Genomic DNA, 23236 nt, shown 5'->3' with positions numbered 1-23236 from the left:
GGCACATATCGATGTGGCTCTTGTGATAAATGCCCCTGGATCAAAACCGGTACAGGTATACGTTTGCCCAATGGGAAATGGTTTCATTCTAGACATTATGCTGACTGTAATACACAGGGACTGGTGTACATTATGATCTGCCGTTGCGGAGCTTTCTATGTCGGTAAGACTATTAGAAAGTTAAGCAAACGGATAGGAGATCATATTTATCACTCAGAGGGGGGTACCATACAGACCAGTGTCACACGCCACATAGGTTTTCGTCATAAGTATGATAATTCCATGGTTTCTTTCTTTGTCTTGGAGGTAATTCCCCAGGACCCCCGCGGGGGGAACTGGGATAAACGAATATTACAAAGGGAATCTTATTGGATTGAATCCCTGGAGGCTACCATACCTCCAGGGATCAATGAAGCCCTTTCTTACAAACCATTTCTGGGGTAATTCCTTTTGGTATTCTTGTAATCATCAATGCCCTTGTGCCTAGACCCTTCATTCCATTCTCTGCACCACACTCACCACTCCGATGATTTGCACCCTGTGAAATTTCTGCCCCGGTCTTGGAGATGGGTAAGTCATTGACTTCTCCCACACGTGGGAGTATCACTTTTTACCTCCAATGTATATTATTTAGAGATCAATTAAAATCTCTCCAGGATTTAGTATCATTACTTGCTGATGCAATAACCATTACTGTATACTATATATTGTTTGTGGATCCCTCTGGGGTAGTCCAACGTTGAACTCCCTTTGAGGAATCTATATATAGAATAATGGGGAATTTCCTATGTTCCCCTTTTTTATATTCACTCATGTTCAATTAGTTGCACATGTATGCTGAAAGGTGTTTTTCTGTAATTAAATTTGTCATGATGAACTATTTCTGCACAATGTACTGCATGTTTTTTTGGACGCCCAGTATCATTTTGCATCCTATTTGTATCCCCTAGTGCGCTGCTCCCTCCACCCGAGTGGTGGCGTGCTCCTCTGACCTCTCAGCGGATGTGTGGTCCCCTCGCACATCACGTCTGGGACGCATGCGTGTCCCGGATATGTTTGCTGCGGCCGCTCTGGGCTGCCTATTGTGGCCTATACCAAGAGTGGCACTGCGCGCGCACCTCCATATGCACGCGCAGTTGGGGGCCTGACCTGCCCACACGGCGTATGACGTCATGCGCCGTGCGGCGTCGGGTTGAGGGCCTTAATAGGCGGGATTTCATCCTCCGTCCATCAAGGAGACGGCGTCTATCAGCATGGCGGTTGGCTGTGGGTAAGATGTTCGGCTTTATGGGACCCGATGGATTCGGTGCACGATTCCTTCTAACAAATCCTTTCTCCATTATGCCTTATAGATTTTCCTAAAGGTCGGGCCTATTCCCTTATACTTGGCATTTTCTTACATACTCTGCAATGATGTATGTTTCCATTTATTCTATCACCACTAAGCATATTCTCATGCCGCAGTCTTTATGACCAGGTACCGAGCAGGTAAATTCGGCCCTCCATCTTGATATTTCCATTGAAGACTACTTTAATTTGTATGGCATAGACCGTTCATATATTTTACCTTTATCTATTCAGAATATCTGTCCACGCCGAATCCCAGCCCTAGTCGCACTGCAACAGCCCTCTCTATTTTCAATCACCCCTTCCATGGGGTATGTGAGTTTCATTAATGAGACACCCTAAAAGGTACAGGACATCCTCCAAGCACCTTTTGGTGCTGTCTAATGTTATTTCTATCCCATCTTTTACCTTATTTCATCCCCCGCCTTTACTATCCCTCCACATTCGCTGGGGAGACGTTTTTCTGGGGGGCACCCTCACCTTATCTGGTCGGTGATGAGCATGTTCACGGTGGCTGTTTCTTTTGGATGCATATGGGCGCTCCACACTAGCATGCACTATTTACTCTCCTTGTGTTTATATATATGTTTGTACATGTATTCATTTTTGTTACCATTAGATTGTACAGGCTAATCAAGGCAATCAATATCTAATATATTTCTATTCCCCTGAAGAAGCGGACTATCCATGCCCACGAAACATGTCGGGATTGGTTTGATGCTCCTCATTGGACCGGAATATTTGTAGAAATCCTTGCCTTGTTTCTCTACATATGATTCTATACATTTAGTGTGTTTCCATGTCAGATAAATATGTATATCTCCTGTAACACTCATCTTGTTTTTAATATGCAATATGAATAAACATTCTACGATTTTATTGTAACTCTTATCTTATGGTCTAATTGGTACCTACAAAGTCCCACCAGCCCTCCCAACATTGTTCCTACTGTTCTGTTGCTTCACACTGTCGCCCCCCTCTCTTCCCTTGCCCTTTACCTTTCCCTTCCTCCTGTCCTTCCCTTCCCCTTCTCCCCCCCCTTCCTTTCCCTTTTTCCCTGCCCTTTCCTCATTCTTCCCTTCCTTCTACTTCCTTCTACTTTCTTCTATTCCCTCTTCCCTTCTTTCCTTTCATGTTGGCTCACCTTTTCCTCTTTTCCTCCCTCCTTGAGTCTCTTCTTTGCCCAAGCTCATGCCTTTGCACCTTAGGCTATAGCTGTCGGCACATTTGGGAATCTCTTTCCCATTGTATACCATATGTTTGGAAACAATCGCAAAAGGCGTATTTTGATTGGTTTGCACAAAAGTTATTGCGTTTACTAACAAAGGGAAAAATTTTTGTCATTTTTTTTTTTTTTTTTTTAACGAGTAATGGCGGCGATCTGCGATTTTTTTTTGCGGGACTGTGACATTGCGGCGGACAGATCGGACTCTTGACTGACATTTTTGACACTTTTGGGGGTACCAGTGACATTACTACAGTAATCAGTGCTATACATATGCACTGTTACTGTAAAAATGACACTGACATTGAAGGGGTTAACTTTATTTGAGAGGGAGGGGTTAAGTATGTCCCTAGGGGCGTGATTCTAACTGCGATTGGATGTGGCTGTGTGTGTAACAGCAGAGATCTATGGTCCTACATAGCAGGACCGTATGATCTGTGCTGTTACACAGGGGAGAGTGACAGGCGGCTTTGTTTACATTAGCCGCCTGCCTTTCTCCCGCTGTACCGGAGGATCGCGAGTGAGCGGCGGGGGGATCCGTGTCACTTTGCCTGTGAGGGGCTCACTGCCGCCGTATATAGTCGGGCGGCAGTCGGCAAGTGGTTAACCTGCAACACTTAGTCTGGCGTTCCCTTGAGTTCCCATGTCACCACCAGGCCTGCTCATCAATCCCTACTTTCATTACTGCACCTGACCCCCATTCTCCTCTCCTGCTTCTACCACCGCTTCCGCATGGCTCCACTTCACTTGCCCCTCCACCAATGCCTGCCTCTGTGCTCACCTTTACTATACCAATTCGCACTTCTATATTCAGCATGTTTGAAGACTGGAGACACTTTTGCTTGTTAAAAATAAAAGCTGAATTCAGCAGGCCAAGAAAAATAGATTTGATGGTAAATTTGATCAGTACCAGAAACCAAAGACAATTAAGAGTTATTACAGAATACTACTGCTCCCCCTTCTCCTGTATGCTAACCAGGGCTTTTTTTCTCAGGGAATACGTGCAGGAACCCTTCTGGGTCACTTGTTGTCTCCGCCCCCTACCCACCTCCGGGCGCCATTCCTTGGATCCACCCCCTAGCCACCTCCCAGTATCACCCCTTTTAAAGAATACAGAATTATCATTGGAGGATTCAGAAGTATTATTTTGTGGTACTAAGTAATTTGTATGGAATTTATGGAATAATACCAAGAAAAGCATTAAAGTAGATGCCTCGCATCCAGCAGCAATAGCTTCTCCCTGGCAACAATAGACCCCCCCCCCCAGCAACAGTGGACCCCAACAACAAACGACCCTGGCAGCAACAAGAGATTTCCCAGCAGCCAGCCCAGCATCAATAGACTCTCCAGTAGCCAGCAACAACTTACCCCCCAGCAACATAAACCCGACCAGCAAAAATAGACCTCCCCAGCAACAAAAGTCTGCCACACAAAAAAAAATGCTCTCCAGCAACAATAGATCCCCCAGCAGCCAGCAACAGTAGATCCCTTTTAGCGACAATTGACCCCCAGCAACAATAGATCCCCCACCAGAAACAATATACCACATCCACAATAATAGACCGCCATGCAAAAATAGAACCCCACCAGGAACAATAGATTCCCCAGCAGCCAGCATCATTAGTCCCTCCAGCATTACACACATCACATACATTCTATGCTAGAGGTGCCGGAACTGCATTCCCCCGCGTTCCCACTGAAAAAAAGCCCTGATGCTAACTGTACTTTATTACACACTCTATGCATTTTTATCATTAAATCCAAATGATACAATACAAAGGCCTAACCTAATTCAACCTTATCTTCTCATTTAGTTTAATCTTGTCTGCCACAGAAAAGAATTAACGGATATTTCACAGTCTGTTTATATGGCGGGGCTGCTGATAGGATCCATTATTTTTGGACCGTTAGGGGACTGGTAAGAAAACTTCTTTATTTCTGTTTTAATGATCAATCGAGAAAATTAAATTGCTTCTTTAAGCATTTAGAGAATGAGTTAATGTCCAAAGGAACCCTTAGTTTGAATAACTGAAACACAGGCTGCATAAACAGTCAAGGATTTGATTGCATTTTTATATTTATAGGGCTTTTTTACACTTGTGGTGGAGTGCGGTGCCCTCTGAAGCAGATAGTGTTTAGAGGGCATTTGGCAGGCAGTGAGGAGACATTATATTGCCTCCTTATTGTCTGATTTAATCCTGTAATGCTGCACATCCTCGTCGCAATTGTATGCATTGCACGTGTGGCACGGCCCTATTGAACCTAAAGAGGAGCTCCAGCCTCCGTCAGAAAAAATTAAAGTCAGCAGCTACAAATACTATAGCAGCTGACTTTTAATATTAAGACACTCACCTGTCTAGGGATCCCGCGGTGTCAGCACCCCAGCCAATTACATTGGCTCTCGGGTGCTGCCGCTGCCATTGCTTGTAAGGGAAACCTGCAGTAAAGCCTTGCAGCTTCACAGCCGGTTCCCTACTGTGCATGTGCAAAGTGCTCTCCGCTTTGTGAATGGCCCGGCAGCAGGGGAAGGAGGAGGGGGGCCAAACTTTCAAAAACAGATACCCACTCCCTGCCGAGAGGTGCCAAATGTGGCACTGGAGGGGGTGGAGGAGGCAGATAAGCGGAGCTTCCACATTTGGGTGGAGCTCCGCATTAATGAACGAGTAAAACAGCAGTTCAGCCACTCATTTTTACTGCTGTCTGAAAGAGCCCTTAAAGTGATTGTAAAGTCTTGTGTTTTTTTTAATATTAAACACTTCTGGACCGGAATGTTTTACCCCCTTAATGACCAGGCCATTTTTTTGCAATACGACACTGCGTTAATTTAACTGACAATTGCGCCGTTGTGCGACGCTGTACCCAAATACAATTGATGTCCCTCTTTTCCCACAACCAGAGCTTTATTTTGGTGGTATATGATCACCTCTGTGGTTTTTATTTTTTGCGTTATAAACAAAAAAAGAGTGACAACTCTAAAAAAAAAAAACAATATTTTTTACTTTCTGCAATAAAACACAGCCAATTAAAAATTTTTTTTTCATTATTTTAGGTCAATAAGTATTCTGCCACATATTTTTGTTAAAAAAAAAAACCCCAATAAATGTATACAGATTGGTTTGCGCAAAAGGTATCGTGTCTACAATCTAGGGGATAGATTTATGACATTTTTATTCATTTTTTTTTTTTTTACTAGTAATGTAGGCAATCAGCAATTTTTAGCGGGACTGTGACATTGCGGCGGACAGATTGGACACCTAACTGACACTTTTGAGGGGACCAGTGACATTATTACTAAAAATATACACTGTTAATGTACTAATGACACTGGCAGGGAAGGGGTTAACACCAGGGGCGATGAAAGGGGTAAGTTTGTCTCTAGGGGATGCTTGCTAACTGTGTGGGGGATAGACTCACTAGATGAGCATAGAGATCTGTGTTCCTGAATAGCAGGGAACACAGGATTCCTGTGTTCATCTGTGAAATAACGGCGGTCTTCCTTTTTACATAGGCAGACCTCCGTTCTGTCTCTATGGGGAGCGATCGCAGGTGCCCGTTGAACATCGCATCCAATGGACCCGCTGATTGGCTCCCCCTCTGGCCTATCAGCAGGTATGTCGTTTCGCATAATAGAGCTGACCTGCCGCAGTAAAAGTGCGGCACCTGGTTGGCAAGTAGTTAAGATAACAAACATGTTATACTTACCTCCCCTGTGCAGTTGGTTTTTGCACAGGGCAGCCCAGATCCTCCTCTTCTTGGGTCCCTGGCTAGACCTCCTGGCCCCTCCCTCCTTTTGAGTGCCTCCACAGCAAGCAGCTTGCTATGGGGGCACCCGAGCCGAGCCACAGCTCCCTGTATCCATTTAGACATGGAGCTGCCAATTGGCACCGCCCCCTCTCGCTCCTAATTGGCTAACTGGGTTTGATTAACTACTTGCCGACTGCCTAACGCCAATCTACGTCGGCAGTCAGCCCCTCACAGGCAAAGTGACGTAGGGCTACGTCACTAGCTTGTGAGGGTCTAGGGAGCGAGCGCGCGCCCCCGGAGGCACGCTCCCGCTCCCGCGTGGTCACGGACCCCCCCGCGCGTGTGACCAGCGGACCCGATGTCCGCCGGTCACTCGGCGATCGGCGGGGGAGAGGGAGAATGTCAGGCAGCTTGTGTAAACAAGCCACCTGTCATTCTCCTCGCTGTAAAGACACTGATCAAACGGATCGAGTATGTAGATCCGTTGATCAGTGTCCTTACAACTCAAGCCACAGCCAATCACAGTAGAAAGCACGCCCCTAGGGATACACACAGCCCCTCCCTCCCAAATAAAGTTAAACCCTTCACAACCAGTGTATTTTTACAGTAACAGTGCATATGTATAGCACTGATTACTGTAGAAATGTCACTGGTAACCCCAAAAGTGTCACAAATGTCAGTCAAGGGTCCGATCTGTCCGCCGCAATGTCGCAGTACTGCAAAAAAATCGCAGATCGCCGCCATTACGCGTTAAAAAAAAAACCAACAAAAATGACAAAAATCTTTCCCTTTGTTAGTAAACGCGATAACTTTTGCGCAAACCAATCAAAATACGCTTTTTGCGATTTTTTTTACCAAACATATGTAGCATAAAACAAATTGGCTGAAAATTTTAAAAAATTTTGATTTATACTTTTTTTTGGGGGGGAATTTCATATAAAAAAATGTGAAAAATATTGTTATTTTTGCAAAAATCGCACAGGTGATCAAATACCACCAAAAGAAAGCTCTGTTTGTGGGAAAAAAAGGACGTCAAATTCGTTTAGGTACAGCATCGCACGACCGCGCAATTGTCCGTTAAAGTCACGCAGTGCCGAATCGCAAAATACCCCCTGGTCAGGAAGGGGGTAAAATCTTCCGGGGCTTAAGTGGTTAACAGCAGTGGGAGCCAATGGCGCCCGTTCTGTGTCACAGCCAATCAGGAGAAAGAGTCCCGGGTGGCTGAGGCACTCGTGGACATCACTGGAAAGAGAGGGGTTTCAGGTAAGTATTAGGGGGGCTGCTACACACAGAAGGCATAGAATGCATTAAGATTAAAAAACCTTCTGACTTTACAATCTCTTTAATATACAAGCCTGCTGCAGACAACGCTTCAACACAGAGCTCAGCAGTCTGACATGCCCCTTGCGTTCCAATCAACAACACTGCTCATGAAGTTTGGCTGCCTGACTTGCATTATCATGCTTTAAGCTGAAGGCCAGGCAGATATAAAAGCACAAATCAATGCATCTCTCTAATCATTAATACATTTATAAATTTGATTGTTAAATTCAAGCAGTGTACATCCCTGAATTTGACACTGGTATCAGCCCCATGCGGGCCCTAATCTTCAGGGCTGGATTTTGAGAGGAAGTAGCAAGACAAGGAGCCAATCAGTTTATGTGCTGACAGGAGCATGCTGATAGGAGGAGAAACCATAGTGAGAGAGATGTAAGCTCATCCCTGTGCTGCACCTCAGGAGGAGAAACCATAGTGACAAAGATGTGAGCTCATCCCTGTGCTGCACCTCAGGAGGAGAAACCATAGTGACAGAGATGTAAACTCATCCCTGTGCTGCACCTCAGGAGGAGAAACCATAGTGACAGAGATGTAAGCTCATCCCTGTGCTGCACCTCAGGAGGAGAAACCATAGTGACAGAGATGTAAACTCATCCCTGTGTTGCACCTCAGGAAGATAAACCATAGTGACAGAGATGTAAGCTCATCCCTGTGCTGCACCTCAGGAGGAGAAACCATAGTGACAGAGATGTAAACTCATCCCTGTGCTGCACCTCAGGAGGAGAAACCATAGTGACAGAGATGTAAACTCATCCCTGTGCTGCACCTCAGGAGGAGAAACCATAGTGACAGAGATGTAAACTCATCCCTGTGCTGCACCTCAGGAGGAGAAACCATAGTGAGAGAGATGTAAACTCATCCCTGTGCTGCACCTCAGGAGGAGAAACCATAGTGACAGAGATGTAAGCTCATCCCTGTGCTGCACCTCAGGAGGAGAAACCATAGTGACAGAGATGTAAGCTCATCCCTGTGCTGCACCTCAGGAGGAGAAACCATAGTGACAGAGATGTGAGCTCATCCCTGTGCTGCACCTCAGGAGGAGAAACCACAGTGACAGAGATGTAAGCTCATCCCTGTGCTGCACCTCAGGAGGAGAAACCACAGTGACAGAGATGTGAGCTCATCCCTGTGCTGCACCTCAGGAGGAGAAACCACAGTGACAGAGATGTGAGCTCATCCCTGTGCTGCACCTCAGGAGGAGAAACCATAGTGACAGAGATGTAAGCTCATCCCTGTGCTGCACCTCAGGAGGAGAAACCATAGTGACAAAGATGTGAGCTAATCCCTGTGCTGCACCTCAGGAGGAGAAACCATAGTGACAGAGATGTAAGCTCATCCCTGTGCTGCACCTCAGGAGGAGAAACCATAGTGACAGAGATGTAAACTCATCCCTGTGCTGCACCTCAGGAAGATAAACCATAGTGACAGAGATGTAAGCTCATCCCTGTGCTGCACCTCAGGAGGAGAAACCATAGTGACAGAGATGTAAACTCATCCCTGTGCTGCACCTCAGGAGGAGAAACCATAGTGACAGAGATGTAAACTCATCCCTGTGCTGCACCTCAGGAGGAGAAACCATAGTGACAGAGATGTAAACTCATCCCTGTGCTGCACCTCAGGAGGAGAAACCATAGTGAGAGAGATGTAAACTCATCCCTGTGCTGCACCTCAGGAGGAGAAACCATAGTGACAGAGATGTAAGCTCATCCCTGTGCTGCACCTCAGGAGGAGAAACCATAGTGACAGAGATGTAAGCTCATCCCTGTGCTGCACCTCAGGAGGAGAAACCATAGTGACAGAGATGTGAGCTCATCCCTGTGCTGCACCTCAGGAGGAGAAACCATAGTGACAGAGATGTAAGCTCATCCCTGTTCTGCACCTCAGGAGGAGAAACCACAGTGACAGAGATGTAAGCTCATCCCTGTGCTGCACCTCAGGAGGAGAAACCATAGTGACAGAGATGTGAGCTCATCCCTGTGCTGCACTTCAGGAGGAGAAACCACAGTGACAGAGATGTGAGCTCATCCCTGTGCTGCACCTCAGGAGGAGAAACCACAGTGACAGAGATGTGAGCTCATCCCTGTGCTGCACCTCAGGAGGAGAAACCATAGTGACAGAGATGTAAGCTCATCCCTGAGAGAGATGTAAGCTCATCCCTGAGAGAGATGTAAGCTCATCCCTGTGCTGCACCTCAGGAGGAGAAACCATAGTGACAGAGATGTAAGCTCATCCCTGTGCTGCACCTCAGGAGGAGAAACCATAGTGACAGAGATGTGAGCTCATCCCTGTGCTGCACTTCAGGAGGAGAAACCACAGTGACAGAGATGTGAGCTCATCCCTGTGCTGCACCTCAGGAGGAGAAACCACAGTGACAGAGATGTGAGCTCATCCCTGTGCTGCACCTCAGGAGGAGAAACCATAGTGACAGAGATGTGAGCTCATCCCTGTGCTGCACCTCAGGAGGAGAAACCATAGTGACAGAGATGTAAGCTCATCCCTGTGCTGCACCTCAGGAGGAGAAACCACAGTGACAGAGATGTAAGCTCATCCCTGTGCTGCACCTCAGGAGGAGAAACCATAGTGACAGAGATGTGAGCTCATCCCTGTGCTGCACTTCAGGAGGAGAAACCACAGTGACAGAGATGTGAGCTCATCCCTGTGCTGCACCTCAGGAGGAGAAACCACAGTGACAGAGATGTGAGCTCATCCCTGTGCTGCACCTCAGGAGGAGAAACCATAGTGACAGAGATGTAAGCTCATCCCTGAGAGAGATGTAAGCTCATCCCTGAGAGAGATGTAAGCTCATCCCTGTGCTGCACCTCAGGAGGAGAAACCATAGTGACAGAGATGTAAGCTCATCCCTGTGCTGCACCTCAGGAGGAGAAACCATAGTGACAGAGATGTGAGCTCATCCCTGTGCTGCACTTCAGGAGGAGAAACCACAGTGACAGAGATGTGAGCTCATCCCTGTGCTGCACCTCAGGAGGAGAAACCACAGTGACAGAGATGTGAGCTCATCCCTGTGCTGCACCTCAGGAGGAGAAACCATAGTGACAGAGATGTAAGCTCATCCCTGTGCTGCACCTCAGGAGGAGAAACCATAGTGAGAGAGATGTAAGCTCATCCCTGTGCTGCACCTCAGTAGAATCAGACTGTCCAGTCACAGGCTGGAGTGGGTCCAGGATAACCTGGGCTCAAATGAAGAGGCTTAAATGATACTGGCCATCATACTAAGGACATCTATCCACAGAAAAAAAACACTGCAGGGGAAATCTGTGGTTTGAAGATGCAGTATTCATCTTCAGGAAAAGCTGTCTTTATTATTTTAAAGGGACCATTCATCTTTGAATTTTTTGGCTGGAGTTCTGCTTCAAATTTAAAGGTTCAGCTGGGTTTCCAAAATGTTTTCCTTTGTTTGTGTGTACAATAACTCGAAACACCATAGCCTGTGCCAGTTTGAAAGGCAAAGCTTGCTGCCCAGGAGTGTGCTGCATTCAGTGAGATAAGCAGGTTTGTGTTGGTGCTGTTAATACTACAACTCCTGGGTGGATCCAAAATCTGCTAATTACACTCTTCTTGACCCATTTACTTGTCTAAAAACCACTGCTCTTGTTAGACAAATAGGGATCCATTAAATGCACTAGAGGGTTAGTGACCAGAGGAGCTGTGGATTCAGATATTTACCAGATGCGAGTTTTGACCATTTAGTGGCCATTTATTTCCGGTAGGCCCCCAACACATGGGTGGCGTGCTCTTTGTTTTGGGTCTTTGGATGGTCTTGACTTTTTTCTGCTGACACCCCTGCACTGAGAACTAAAAATACTTTTTCCTCCATGGACTGATACTTACCCTAGTTGTTTCTGGGGACTTTTTATACCTTAATATATCTGGGACTGTGTACACTATATTACCAAAAGTATTGGGATGCCTGCCTTTACACGCACGTGAACTTTAATGGAATCCCAGTCTTAGTCCATAGGGTTCAATATTGAGCTGGCCCACCCTTTGCAACTCTCCTGGGAAGGCTGTCCACAAGGTTTAGGAGAGTGTCTATGGGAATGTCTATGGGAATGTCTATGGGAATTTGGCCCTGCATATGAAATATATTTCTATGATTTCCAATTCTCTGTTTCCTGAATTCATATTGCTTTTAGAGTTTTGGCTACAAAGCTGGCCTCATGTCTAGAATGCCTCTAATAATTTTCTAGATAAAAAATTGCTTTAAAAAGTCAATATTTTTGGAAAAAGTAATGCTTTGTTTTTAAGGATTGGGAGACGTCCTGTCATATTAATCTCAATGTTATTGATGATGGCGTTTGGTGTTGGAGCAGCGTTTGTGTCAGATTTTTACGTCTATACAGCGCTGCGGTGCGTTGTGGGAATTGCCATGTCGGGGGTCCTGATCAACAATCTTGTGTTAGGTAATAGGTGTGAGATTTGTTACTTTATAGTCAGTTTTTTTTTGCCTTCTAATATATGTTGTTTATTTTAAAGCAATAAAAAAGGAGTTGCCCTGTTTAATTGGGGTCCTTCTGTGTACTGGTATGGAGTGGTTACCACCCTACGCAGTCCTCTTATAAAACAAAAACTCTTCTGCTTGTGTTTTTTTATATCATTTAAAAGACTGGAGTATGACAAATGAAACAATCATCTTTAATAATGTTAATCCAAAAGAAAACAGAAATATACAGTGGGTAAAATAAGTATTGAACACATCACCATTTTTCTAGGTAAATATATTTCTGAAGGTGCTATTGGCACGAATTTTTCACAACATGTTGGTAACAACCCATGTTATCCAAACATACAAAGGAATCAAAATAAATAAGTTTAGAAGTTTGGTTATGTGTAATAAAATGGAATGACTCAGGGAAAAGTATTGAACACGCTAACTGAAATGTATTTAATACTTGGTACAAAATCCTTTGTTGGTACAGCTTCAAGACTCTTCCTGTATGGAGAAACTAGTCACATGCATTGCTCAGGTGTGATTTTGGTCCATTCTTCCACACAGAGTTCAAATCTTCAAGGTTCCGTTGGCCTGTTCTATGAACTCTGATTTCTAGTTCTTTTCATAGATTTTCTTTTGGATTCAAGTCAGGTGTTTGGCTGGGCCATTCTAGCAGCCATATTTTCTTTCTTTGAAACCTATTGAGGGTTTCCTTGGCTTTGTGTTTGGGATCATTGTCTTGCTGAAATGACCACCCTCGTTTCACTTTGATCTTCCTCGTAAATGACAGCAGATTTTTATCAAGAATGTCTTGGTACACTTTTCCATTCATCCTTCCTTCAACACAATGAAGTTTGCCAGTACCGTATGCTGAAAAAATGCCCCACACCATGATGTTCCCACCTCCAAACTTCACTGTTGCTATGGGGGTGTTTTTGTGGTGATATGCAGTGCCATTTGATCGCCAAACATGGTGTGTATTATGGCATCCAAAGAGTTCAACTTCGGTTATGGCACCTGAGTGCATTACTTATTGCTTTCTTTGAAACAATTGTACCTGCTAATTCCAGGTCTTTCTGAAGCTCTCCATAAGTAGTCCTTGGCTCTTGGACAACTCTTCTGATAATTATTTCTCTATCGCTCATTGACAGACGTAGTCCTCGGTGATACAGCACCTTCGGGTTATGTTGCCTCCACAGGAGCAGGACTAGACAGGAAATAAAAATGCTCTGGCCACACCCCAGGGGCAGTCCCCGAGGGTATATCCTCTCTCTCTCCGCCACAGCAAATCAGTTTTTTTCTGTCTAGTCAGGAGTAAGGACCTAGATACCTTGCTGGGATCTTCGGTCCTGGCAAGATTTTTTTCTTAAAAAGATTTTTTAGACAGCTTTTTTCTCCAGTGTTCCTGTGAGATCTTCAAGCAAGAAAGCTGAACTGGGCGACGGGCTGGATGTTGAGATCCGGTGGTCACCCCAGTTCAGCCTACGAGTGCGTGCAGGCCATAGCTCCGCGCTGGGTCGGCCGCGACATAGTCCCACTGGGGGACTGACCCCGCGAGTTAAACGTCTCGCTGAAACGCCAAGGACCATGAGTCACGGCGTCCGTATTGGTCGACAGCCCTCCCGCCCCGGTGGAGAGGGGTACTGTCAGGAGTTGGTGCCCGCCTGGTTCCGGTATGGTGAGTAGTATGTTCCCCCTTTTCCCCTGACGGGTCTTGTGGTGTACACGGGCCCCTCTCTGTATGGTAAGATAGAGTCCCCCTCTATCCTATAACATGACACAGATCCCCCTACTTTGAGTGTGATTTTATGTGCAAAAAGCCAGGAGGCTTGGTTTGGGAGCTAACAATCTAATTGTATACATGTTAAAAAGATTGTAATCAGTGGCAGTCTGGGAATCTTACTGTGATAATAATAAAGTACCTACCAGTCAGAAGCCACGGACATGTAGACTGCCTTCCTAGTCAAATCTCCAGCAATAGCAGGCCTTCCGAACGGCCATGCGGTCCGCCAGGGCCGGTACCGCCAACCACGCCAAATCCCCATGCAGAGAAGGTGTTGTGTGCTCTGCAGCACACCGCTATTCGGTACAGGCCGCCGCCATTTTTTTTGCTGGATCGCACGAGCCGCCATTTTGGCGTAGCCTCGTGTCTCCAGCATGGGGGCGGCCATGTTTGAGGTGATCCAAACACCTCGTGGAGCTAGGGGAGGCGCCGGAAGGCGTGCAGAGGGGCGGAGCCGCCTCCTTTCTTCCTGGGCAGCCAGCCAAAAGACTTCCTGTTTGTGTAGACAGCGCTGTAACCTGTTGCAGTTAAACTCTGAGCATCAAGTGGTGAGCCTGGGGGTCTATCTCTCTCTCTCTCGATCGATAGGGATCCCTAGCAGGTAACACTAAGGGGCTTTTGTGGCGCTGGGGGTCTGAAAAAAAAAAAAAAGTTTTTTTATTTAATTGAATTGTATTATCCGGGAAGTTACTGGAATAATCATGGACCCTGCCACACAAATTCCCCCACCTGTTTCCCTCGAGGGGGCCACGGGACCCGCCGGTGCACAGAGTATAGATGCATTTACAGCAGTTTTGGAGTCTTTGGTGGCTCGGGTGGAGGCAGCCTGTCAGGGACGGGGGTCAAGGAAGCGACCCCCGCCTACCCCTATATTATCTGACACCTCTGACTCAGATTCAGAGATGGTCACTGCAGCTGCAGGTCCCTCTGCAAGGGCTGTTACCTCAGGTAAAGCTCCCTCAGACAGTGAGGAGGACGTTCCTTCTCCCGCTATAATTCAGGAAGAAGCATTGGTGGACGCACTAGTTGTGGCAGTGCGGGAAACCTTAAGACTTGAGGTTTTACCGGCAGAGGCAACTGAAACAGAGATTCCCTTTGGTACTAACAAGCCCATCAAAACGGTGAAGGTTTTTCCTGTACCCAAGTGTTTTGGTAATAAAATTAAAGGAGAATGGGAGCATTCTAAGCGTACCTTTACGATTTGCAAGCGTATTGCTAGACGCTATCCATTTGAGGAATCCTTCATTAAGAGATGGACGGTACCACCAGTGGTGGATCCACCTATTTCCAGGCTGAATAAAGCCACGGTTATCCCAGTGGAGGACACTTCGTCCTTTAAGGATCCGGTGGATCGGAAGATGGAAGCAGAGTCCCGCACTATCTTCTCTCTGATAGGGTCAGCATTTAGACCAGTAATTGTTATTGGTCTAGTTTCCCAGACACTCACGGAATGGGCGAGATTGGTACGCCAAGACCTTAGGGGAAAAGATATTCCCCAGGAAACATCTGATTTGATGGAACAGATTATACAAGGGCTACAGTTTATCTGTGACGCAGCCTTGGACACTACTCCCCTATTAGGGCATGCATCTATGTCAGCGGTAATCCTCAGACGTGTGCTGTGGTTAAAATGCTGGTCAGCTGACCTAGGTTCCAAAAAGACCTTGACGAATCTCCCCTTTCAGGGGAATCGTCTATTTGGGGCCACCCTAGATGAAATTATTAAGGATGCCACTGGGGCAAGAGCACTTTCTTGCCACAGGCTGCTAAAGCTAAGGGACCTCGCAACAAGCGAGGACCTTTCTTTACCGCCCATAAAGGGTTCGTACGCCCGGCTGGAACAAGCGGGAAAGGCAAGACTCCTCCAGGAGGGTTCAAGAAAGGCTGGTCGGACAAACAGAGGACCGACTCAGCCAAACCCGAAGCAAAGGATTACACAGCCTGAAGGTGCGCCCCCACCCAGGTTGAGGGTGGGGGGACGTTTTCACCGGTATTCAGGACATTAGATCGAGCATCGACTACTACCGGTGCGATTCTTCCCTTCCAACATTTAAGTACTACAGGGAGCGGTAGTCACCGTTCCCTGAATAGATCTTTTCCTTTACCTTTTCCTAAGATTAGTCTCTATTCCCCACAGGAATCGGATCTGGTTGACCAGACAGACCAAGAAGCCTCTAGCCGGGTGACTTCGGTCCCTGAGGTTCAACCAGAAAAGATCACCCTTCCTGATAGGAATCAGGTATCTGATAAATGTGTGGGAACAGAAAACGACCAGACTTTCTCGGATGGTCGGGGCCAGATAGCTCTAGGGACGCCTGGTTCAGATCCAGTCAGCGCCAGTGGTCCTAGAAATTCTAGGCTGGCCTCGTCAAGCCGGTCTGGCCGACTTGGACATGCTAGTCGCAGACGTTCCGTGGGAACTTCGTCTCAGGGAATGTCTGTGGTCTCAAGGACCAATTTACCATCGTGCTTTACAGTCGCTGGTTTTAATGGCCTGGCCATTGAGACCCAAGTACTGAAGGACAGAGGGTTGTCAGCTTCAGTCATTCCTACCCTTATTAAAGCAAGGAAAGCGACTTCCAGCAAGGTCTATTATCACACATGGAAGACTTATATTGCGTGGTGCGAATCTTTAGGATTTCCTCCACGTACCTATTCGGTGACTCGAATATTGGCTTTTTTGCAAAAAGGGGTTGAGCAGAAACTAGCCTTGAGCACCATCAAGGGTCAAGTTTCAGCATTAGCAATCTTCTTTCAGAAACCTTTAGCTACCAAGTCCTTGGTGCGGAATTTCATCCAGGGGGTGCGGCACCTGGCTCCACCAGTCCGCGCGCCATTACCGCCCTGGGATCTTAATTTAGTTTTGTCGGTTCTACAGAAACCTCCCTTTGAAAACATCAGGGAGATTCCCTTGCTTACTTTATCCCAGAAGGTGGCCTTCTTGGTGGCTATCACTTCTGCTCGCAGGGTGTCAGAACTGGCTGCATTATCATGCCAGTCCCCATACCTAGTGATTCATAGGGATAAGGTAGTACTTCATCCTAAGCCATCCTTTCTTCCTAAGGTGGTTTCAGATTTTCATCTGAATGAAGATATTGTACTACCTTCCTTGTGTCCTCAGCCCAATCATCATCGGGAACATGCGTTGCATTCCTTGGATGTGGTTCGGGCAATCAGGGTATACCTGAAAGCTACGGAATCATTCCGTAAGACGGATTCACTTTTTGTGATCACGGATGGCCCCAGAAAGGGGTTGCCTGCATCTGCCGCGACTATTGCCAAATGGATTAGACAGACGGGGGTACAGGCTTATTCTATTAAGGGTCAGAGTCCTCCGTTCCCTGTTAGGGCGCACTCCACTCGAGCGCTCAGTACTTCCTGGGCCTTTCGCCATCAGGCGTCAGTGGTCCAGGTATGTAAGGCGGCCACCTGGTCGTCGGTACATACCTTTACAAAATTCTATAAAATTGATGTGATGGCATCGGCGGATGCCTCATTTGGCCGCAAGGTTTTGCAGGCCGCAATTTGAGGAGACCGGTGGTCTACCTCGAGGGTTTTTTTCTGTTTGAAAATTTTTTTTGTTGAGTCTCATCATTAAGGATGAGCATTGTAAACTTCTAGTTTGCACCGGTTGGGCCTTCTAGATTGGGATTTGATTTCCATTTTCCCACCCCTCATTTGTGATACTGCTCTGGGACTTCCCGAAGGTGCTGTATCACCGAGGACTACGTCTGTCAATGAGCGATAGAGAAAAATGGATTTTTGTAAAATCTTACCGTAAAATCCTTTTCTCTTAGCTCATTGACAGACGTAGTCCCCGCCCCTCTGTTTTTGAGTTGGGTTGGGTTAAATTCTCTAAGCACTGCTTTTGTGACATAACTGATTTGCTGTGGCGGAGAGAGAGAGGATATACCCTCGGGGACTGCCCCTGGGGTGTGGCCAGAGCATTTTTATTTCCTGTCTAGTCCTGCTCCTGTGGAGGCAACATAACCCGAAGGTGCTGTATCACCGAGGACTACGTCTGTCAATGAGCTAAGAGAAAAGGATTTTACGGTAAGATTTTACAAAAATCCATTTTTTCACTCCTCTGTCAGAAATCTTGTGAGGAGCCCCTGGTCGTGGCCAGTTTATGGTGAAATAATGTTCTGTCCACTTCCAGATTATGGCCCCAACAGTGCTCACTGGAACATTCAGAAGTTTTGAAATCCTTCTGTAACCAATGCCATCAGTATGTTTTGCAACAATAAGATTGCAAAGGTCTTGAGACAGCTCTTTGCTTTTACGAATCGTGAGATGTTTCTTGTGTGACACCTTGTTAATGAGACACCTTTTTATAGGCCATCAGTTGAGATTGAACCAGCTGATATTTATTTGCACAGACAAGGGGCAAGATTGCTTTAGAATTGCTGATAGATTTCAGCTGGTGTCTTGGCTTTCCATGGCTTTTTGCACCTCCCTTTCTTCATGTGTTCAATACTTTTTCCCTGTGTCATTCTATTTTATTACACATAACCTAATTTTTGGACTTATTTGTTTTGGTTTCTTTGTATGTATGGATTGCATGGGTTGCTATCGGCATGTGGTGAAAATTTCATGTCAATAGCACCTTTAGAAATTTATTTACCTAGAAAAAGGGAGACATGTTTAATACTTATTTTACCCACTGTACATTGTGAACACCCATACCAGGTTTCAATACCTTTTTTTTTTTTGCTCTGGCCATTTATTGCGTACAATATTGTTAAGGCAAACAGAAAATGTGTAACAACTTTATTATTAACTATCTTTCATTTCAGTTGCTGAGTGGGTGGGATCGTCACATCGCGCTTATGCTACCATCAGTGGCCATGTTTGTTTTGCAGTTGGACAAATGGTTTTGGCAGGAGTCGGCTATGGCATCAGGAACTGGAGGTTGTTGCAGATAGTTTGCTCAGCCCCTACTGCCCTTTTATTTTTCTACATCTGGTAAGTAGTAAGGTACATGAAACAATAAAAATGGGCATTATTGTCATTATCAATGGAAAGAATAATTCATGCATTAGTCTTACCTACCAACACAGTATACTGCATAAAGTATATTAAAATATATGTTAAGCCAATTTTTACTTTCGTTTTGAATAGAGTGGGGAAGGGTTCGAACCTCTGTCAGGTTTTTACTGCTATCTGGGGCTACACTAGAGAGATTTCCCTTCAGTTCCTGTCAGGCCCAGACTGGCACAAAAAATAGGCCCGGGCATTTTAGACTGAGCAGCCCATTTTTATTTTTTTTTTCAAATCAAAGCCTTACTGTGAGAGAAGGACCGAGACCCCTGCGGGCTTATTGAAGAATGGTGAAGAATGGCAAACCAGCACAGCACCAGAGAAGAAGAATAAAGATACTATCCAACACAATGTGCATAGCCTGGTATATCTTTTTTTTTTTTTTTTTAAAAAGATTTTTATTGAAGTCCAGCATAAACACACAGTCCACAACAATACAATACAATAAATCAGTATAACCATCTCTCAGCATCCTCCAAGGGTCACATAGCAATACAATTATGCAATCAATAACAAAAAGAACGAAAGATCACCCCCTAGATAATGAACTTCCATATCCCACGGACCAAGCGAGCAGCTGGACCCCAGTTTCAATTTTAACAAGCTACCCAAAAAACAATAACACCCTTGCTTACCCCCTCCCCCCAAACTGAACCAGGACCCCGGCCACCTCACCGATCCCCCCGAAGGAAGAACCAGTGGGCGACCAGCCGGGCAGAACTCCACCCAACCCCCCTCCCCCCCTTCAGGTGACCTTCCCAGAGAACTCCCCCTGCAATAATCTTCTAAACCTAATAGGGCCAGTAGTAGCCCAAGAAGCCCAGGCCAGAGGAGCGACTAGAACCCCGACCAACCCCCCGTGGTTCCAGAGACCCCAAATTAGTCAGCGGGCGTATCCACCAAGGTAGCAGTGGAGTCCACCCATCTATGCCACACCTTCCTAAATTTCTTAGGGGACCCCCTAGCCTCATAGGTCATCTTGTATAGCACAATGTCCGCATTCACCACACTCATCCACATCTCCAGAGACAGCACCTCAGTATAGATCCACCTCCTGGCGATTAACTTCCACGCACAGAAGAAAAGGATGCGGATAAACAGCTTAGTGGCCATATCCAATCCCTCCACCTCTATCACTCCTAGAAGACACATCAGGGGCGAGCATATATTTGGGAGTCCAAAGTTCTCCTCCATAAACTTCGTAATTTGAGACCACAAGGGTCTCACCTAAGGGCAATCCCATACCATATGCAAAAGTGATCCCCTACCCCCCGAACATTTATGGCACACAGCAGAATCTCTCTTACGCATAGAAAACAGGCGGACCGGAGTGTAGTAGGTCTGATGTAGATATCTTAATTGTATCATCTTATCCGTGGACGAGATAACCGTACCAAGATACGTCTCCAAAACCTCCTCCCAGCGTTCCTCCGTCAATTCCGGTATAAAGGCTAGCCACCTAACTCTGGCCCTATCTACTTCCCCAGGACCCCCAGGACCCAGCACCCCATAAAACCTAGAAGTCCTTTTCGAAGGCTCCGGATCCAGCAGCACAGTCTCAAGAGAGGGGTTAGTCAACACAACTTCCCCCCCCCCCCGAACTGCGCCTGCACCGCATGCTGGAGTTGCAAATATCGGAAGCGCCACGTCCTGGGAATCCCAAAGCTGTCCCTCAACTGCATAAAGGACACCAACCTACCCTGATAAAACAGTTGATGCAGGTATTTAAGGCCAAACCTGGCCCAACACCCCCCATCTTGCAGGCCAGCGAACTCCCGCAACGACGGATTGAACCACAATGGGTTATTCGGGGAGGACTCCAACGGAGTATCCCCAGACCTCCGAGCACAAATCCGGAAAATTGTCCCAGGCAATCCCATCACCGACCCCAAATCCCGCCCAGGAGCCCCCCCCCCCTGTACAGAACATTTATCAGCGATTCAAAGGAGGAGGCCAGTGCCGCCTCCACCTCAACCGTTGCATTAGGCACTTGCGGAAAAAAAACGCCAATGCAGAAAGACCAATTGTGCAGCAAAGTAATAGGATCTCAAGTCCGGCACAGCCAGTCCCCCTCTCGCCACCGGGCATTTGAGCACCGACAAAGCCACCCTAGAGGGTTTATTACCCCACAGCAGAGTGGTAAGGATCGCATCGATCCTCCGGAAAATCCTCCTCGGCACATAGACCGGTGAGTTCGATAGAACATACAAAAATTTGGGCAAAAAAATCATCTTAAAAAGATTTACTCTGCCCAGTAGCGAGAGGGGGAGTGACCGCCACCGCTCCACCCTATCCCTAAAGGCCTTCACAATGGGAGCAAGATTATTTTCCAAAAACCCGGAGATTGGAAGCTGAAACACAATCCCCAGGTACTTAAAGGAACTGGTCAGGGGGATCGGGCACCCAGCCGGAGCCACAACCCTCTCGTCCAGTGGAAACAGAGATGACTTGGCCCAATTGATACAGAACCCAGAGTATTCCCCAAATTCCTGAATTACACTAATAGCATAGGTCAAGGAAGGTCCCGGATCCTGCAGGTATAATAGCATATCGTCCGCATATAACGAGACACGCTCCTCCATGGGACCCACCCTCAACCCCCTGAAAACTGCACTCTCTCGCAATCTCATCGCCAAAGGTTCCATAGCCAGGGCGAACAGCAGGGACGACAAAGGGCACCCCTGTCTGGTCCCCCTGTGCATCCGGAAGGGTTCGGAAATCTGCCCATTCACCCTAACCCTCATCAAAGGCTCCGTGTACAACAATCGAACCCATGAGCGAAAAACAGGGCCGAAGCCATAGGCCTCCAACACCCTGAATAGATACGGCCACTCAACGGAGTCGAAGGCCTTCTGAGTATCCAAAGAGGCCACCACTCGCTCCCCACCCACGTCATGTTGAACCTGAAGATTGACAAAAAGTCTCCGCACGTTCATCTGCGCACAACGTCCGGGCATAAAGCCCGTCTGATCCGCTCTAATTAGTTTCAGGATAACCGTCTGCAGCCGCATAGCTAGAACTTTGGCCAAAATTTTGGTGTCAATATTAATCAACGAAATCGGTCTGTACGCCCCACAGTCTCTCAGGTCCTTCCCCGGTTTCGGAATAAGTACCACCAGTGCCTCTCTCATAGAAAGAGGCAGAACCCCCCCCCTTCCGCGCAGATTCGTACAACCGCAGCAAACGGGGCGACAACTCCTCCCTGAAAGTATGATACCATTCCGACGGCATCCCATCCATACCAGGGGATTTCCTAGGGGAGAAGGACGCAATAGCCTTTCCTACCTCTCCCACAGTAAGCCCCTTATCCAAGAAACCGACCTCCTCTTCTGACAACTGCGGGAACTCAACTCCCTGCAGATAGTCATCGAGCTCCGCCCGGTCCCGGGCCAGACCGGATTTATACAGGTCCTCGTAGTAGCGAGTAAATTCTCGAAGTATCCCAGCAGTATCTGTAACCTCCCGACCCTGAGCACCCAGCACACAGCCAACATGCACTGGCGCATGCTCCAAGCGAGCCAGGAAGGCCAACAGCCTCCCATTCTTGTCCCCAAACTCAAACACCCTCCGCCGCTGGGCCAACATAGTTTTGGTCGTCTGGTCAGTCAGAAACATCTGTAGCTCCCTAGTCGCCTGCCTCCAACTAAGCAACCCATCCGGGCTTGGAGCACCCACATAGTCCACCTCGGCCCTGGAAACCAACAACTCCTTCTCCACCCTGGTAGAGGCCAGTTGTCTCCTAAAGCTTTTCAGCTGGTACATCTTTATTCCTCCGCCGCTAGGTTGCCTAGGCTACCAGACTACTGTCCCTCCCTGAACGCCGGAATCCTCTACTGAGCACTGGCTTCTCTATCAAGGGTCACTTCCCCAAATGTAAAGAACTATAAGTCCCAGCATGAACCCTGAGATCTAGGGATGTGACCCCTTAGATCTCAGGGGTTCATCATGCTGGTGTAGCACCTTAGTGTGTGCTACTAGAATTGAGAGTAGGTAAACTATAGTCTGGCCCAGGGATAAACCTCAGTCACTGAATCTGGGTCAGGGTTATTAAAGGCCAGCGCTGGGTGACTCATCCCTGCAGCTCTCTGGTGTCTCCTCCTGTTTCTAGAATGCTGGAGAAAATTCTAGAAAATAGTGTGTGGAAGTTGGGAGGGGTTGCCTTAAATATTTAGGGGCCTTTAGCCACTCCTCAGGTTGGAGGCCTGGCATTGAACTAAGAAGTCCTTAAATAGACATGAGCCACACCAGAAGGAGGATTGGGTGGAAGATGGAGAAGCGGTGCTTAGGCGAGGCTGTGGGTGGCCCTTGA

The 23236-nt window shown here is 47.0% G+C and overlaps 1 protein-coding gene across 1 annotated transcript in view; it reads left to right on the top strand.

The window, feature by feature from the left end:
* The window catches only part of LOC309556903 (solute carrier family 22 member 13-like), a 44308-nt gene that overhangs the window by 10164 nt on the left and 10908 nt on the right, over positions 1–23236 (top strand). The window contains exons 2-4 of the mRNA XM_082259460.1: positions 4387–4490; positions 11921–12075; positions 18684–18852. Coding sequence (XP_082115586.1) covers positions 4387–4490; positions 11921–12075; positions 18684–18852 — 428 coding nt within the window. The remainder of the gene's footprint in view (positions 1–4386; positions 4491–11920; positions 12076–18683; positions 18853–23236) is intronic.

Source organism: Pelophylax lessonae (assembly GCF_965119305.1).
Source record: "Pelophylax lessonae genome assembly, chromosome: 5".
Taxonomy (NCBI): domain Eukaryota; kingdom Metazoa; phylum Chordata; class Amphibia; order Anura; family Ranidae; genus Pelophylax; species Pelophylax lessonae.
The sequence above is the reverse complement of the archived record's forward strand: the minus strand, read 5'-3'. Positions and strand labels throughout refer to the sequence as shown.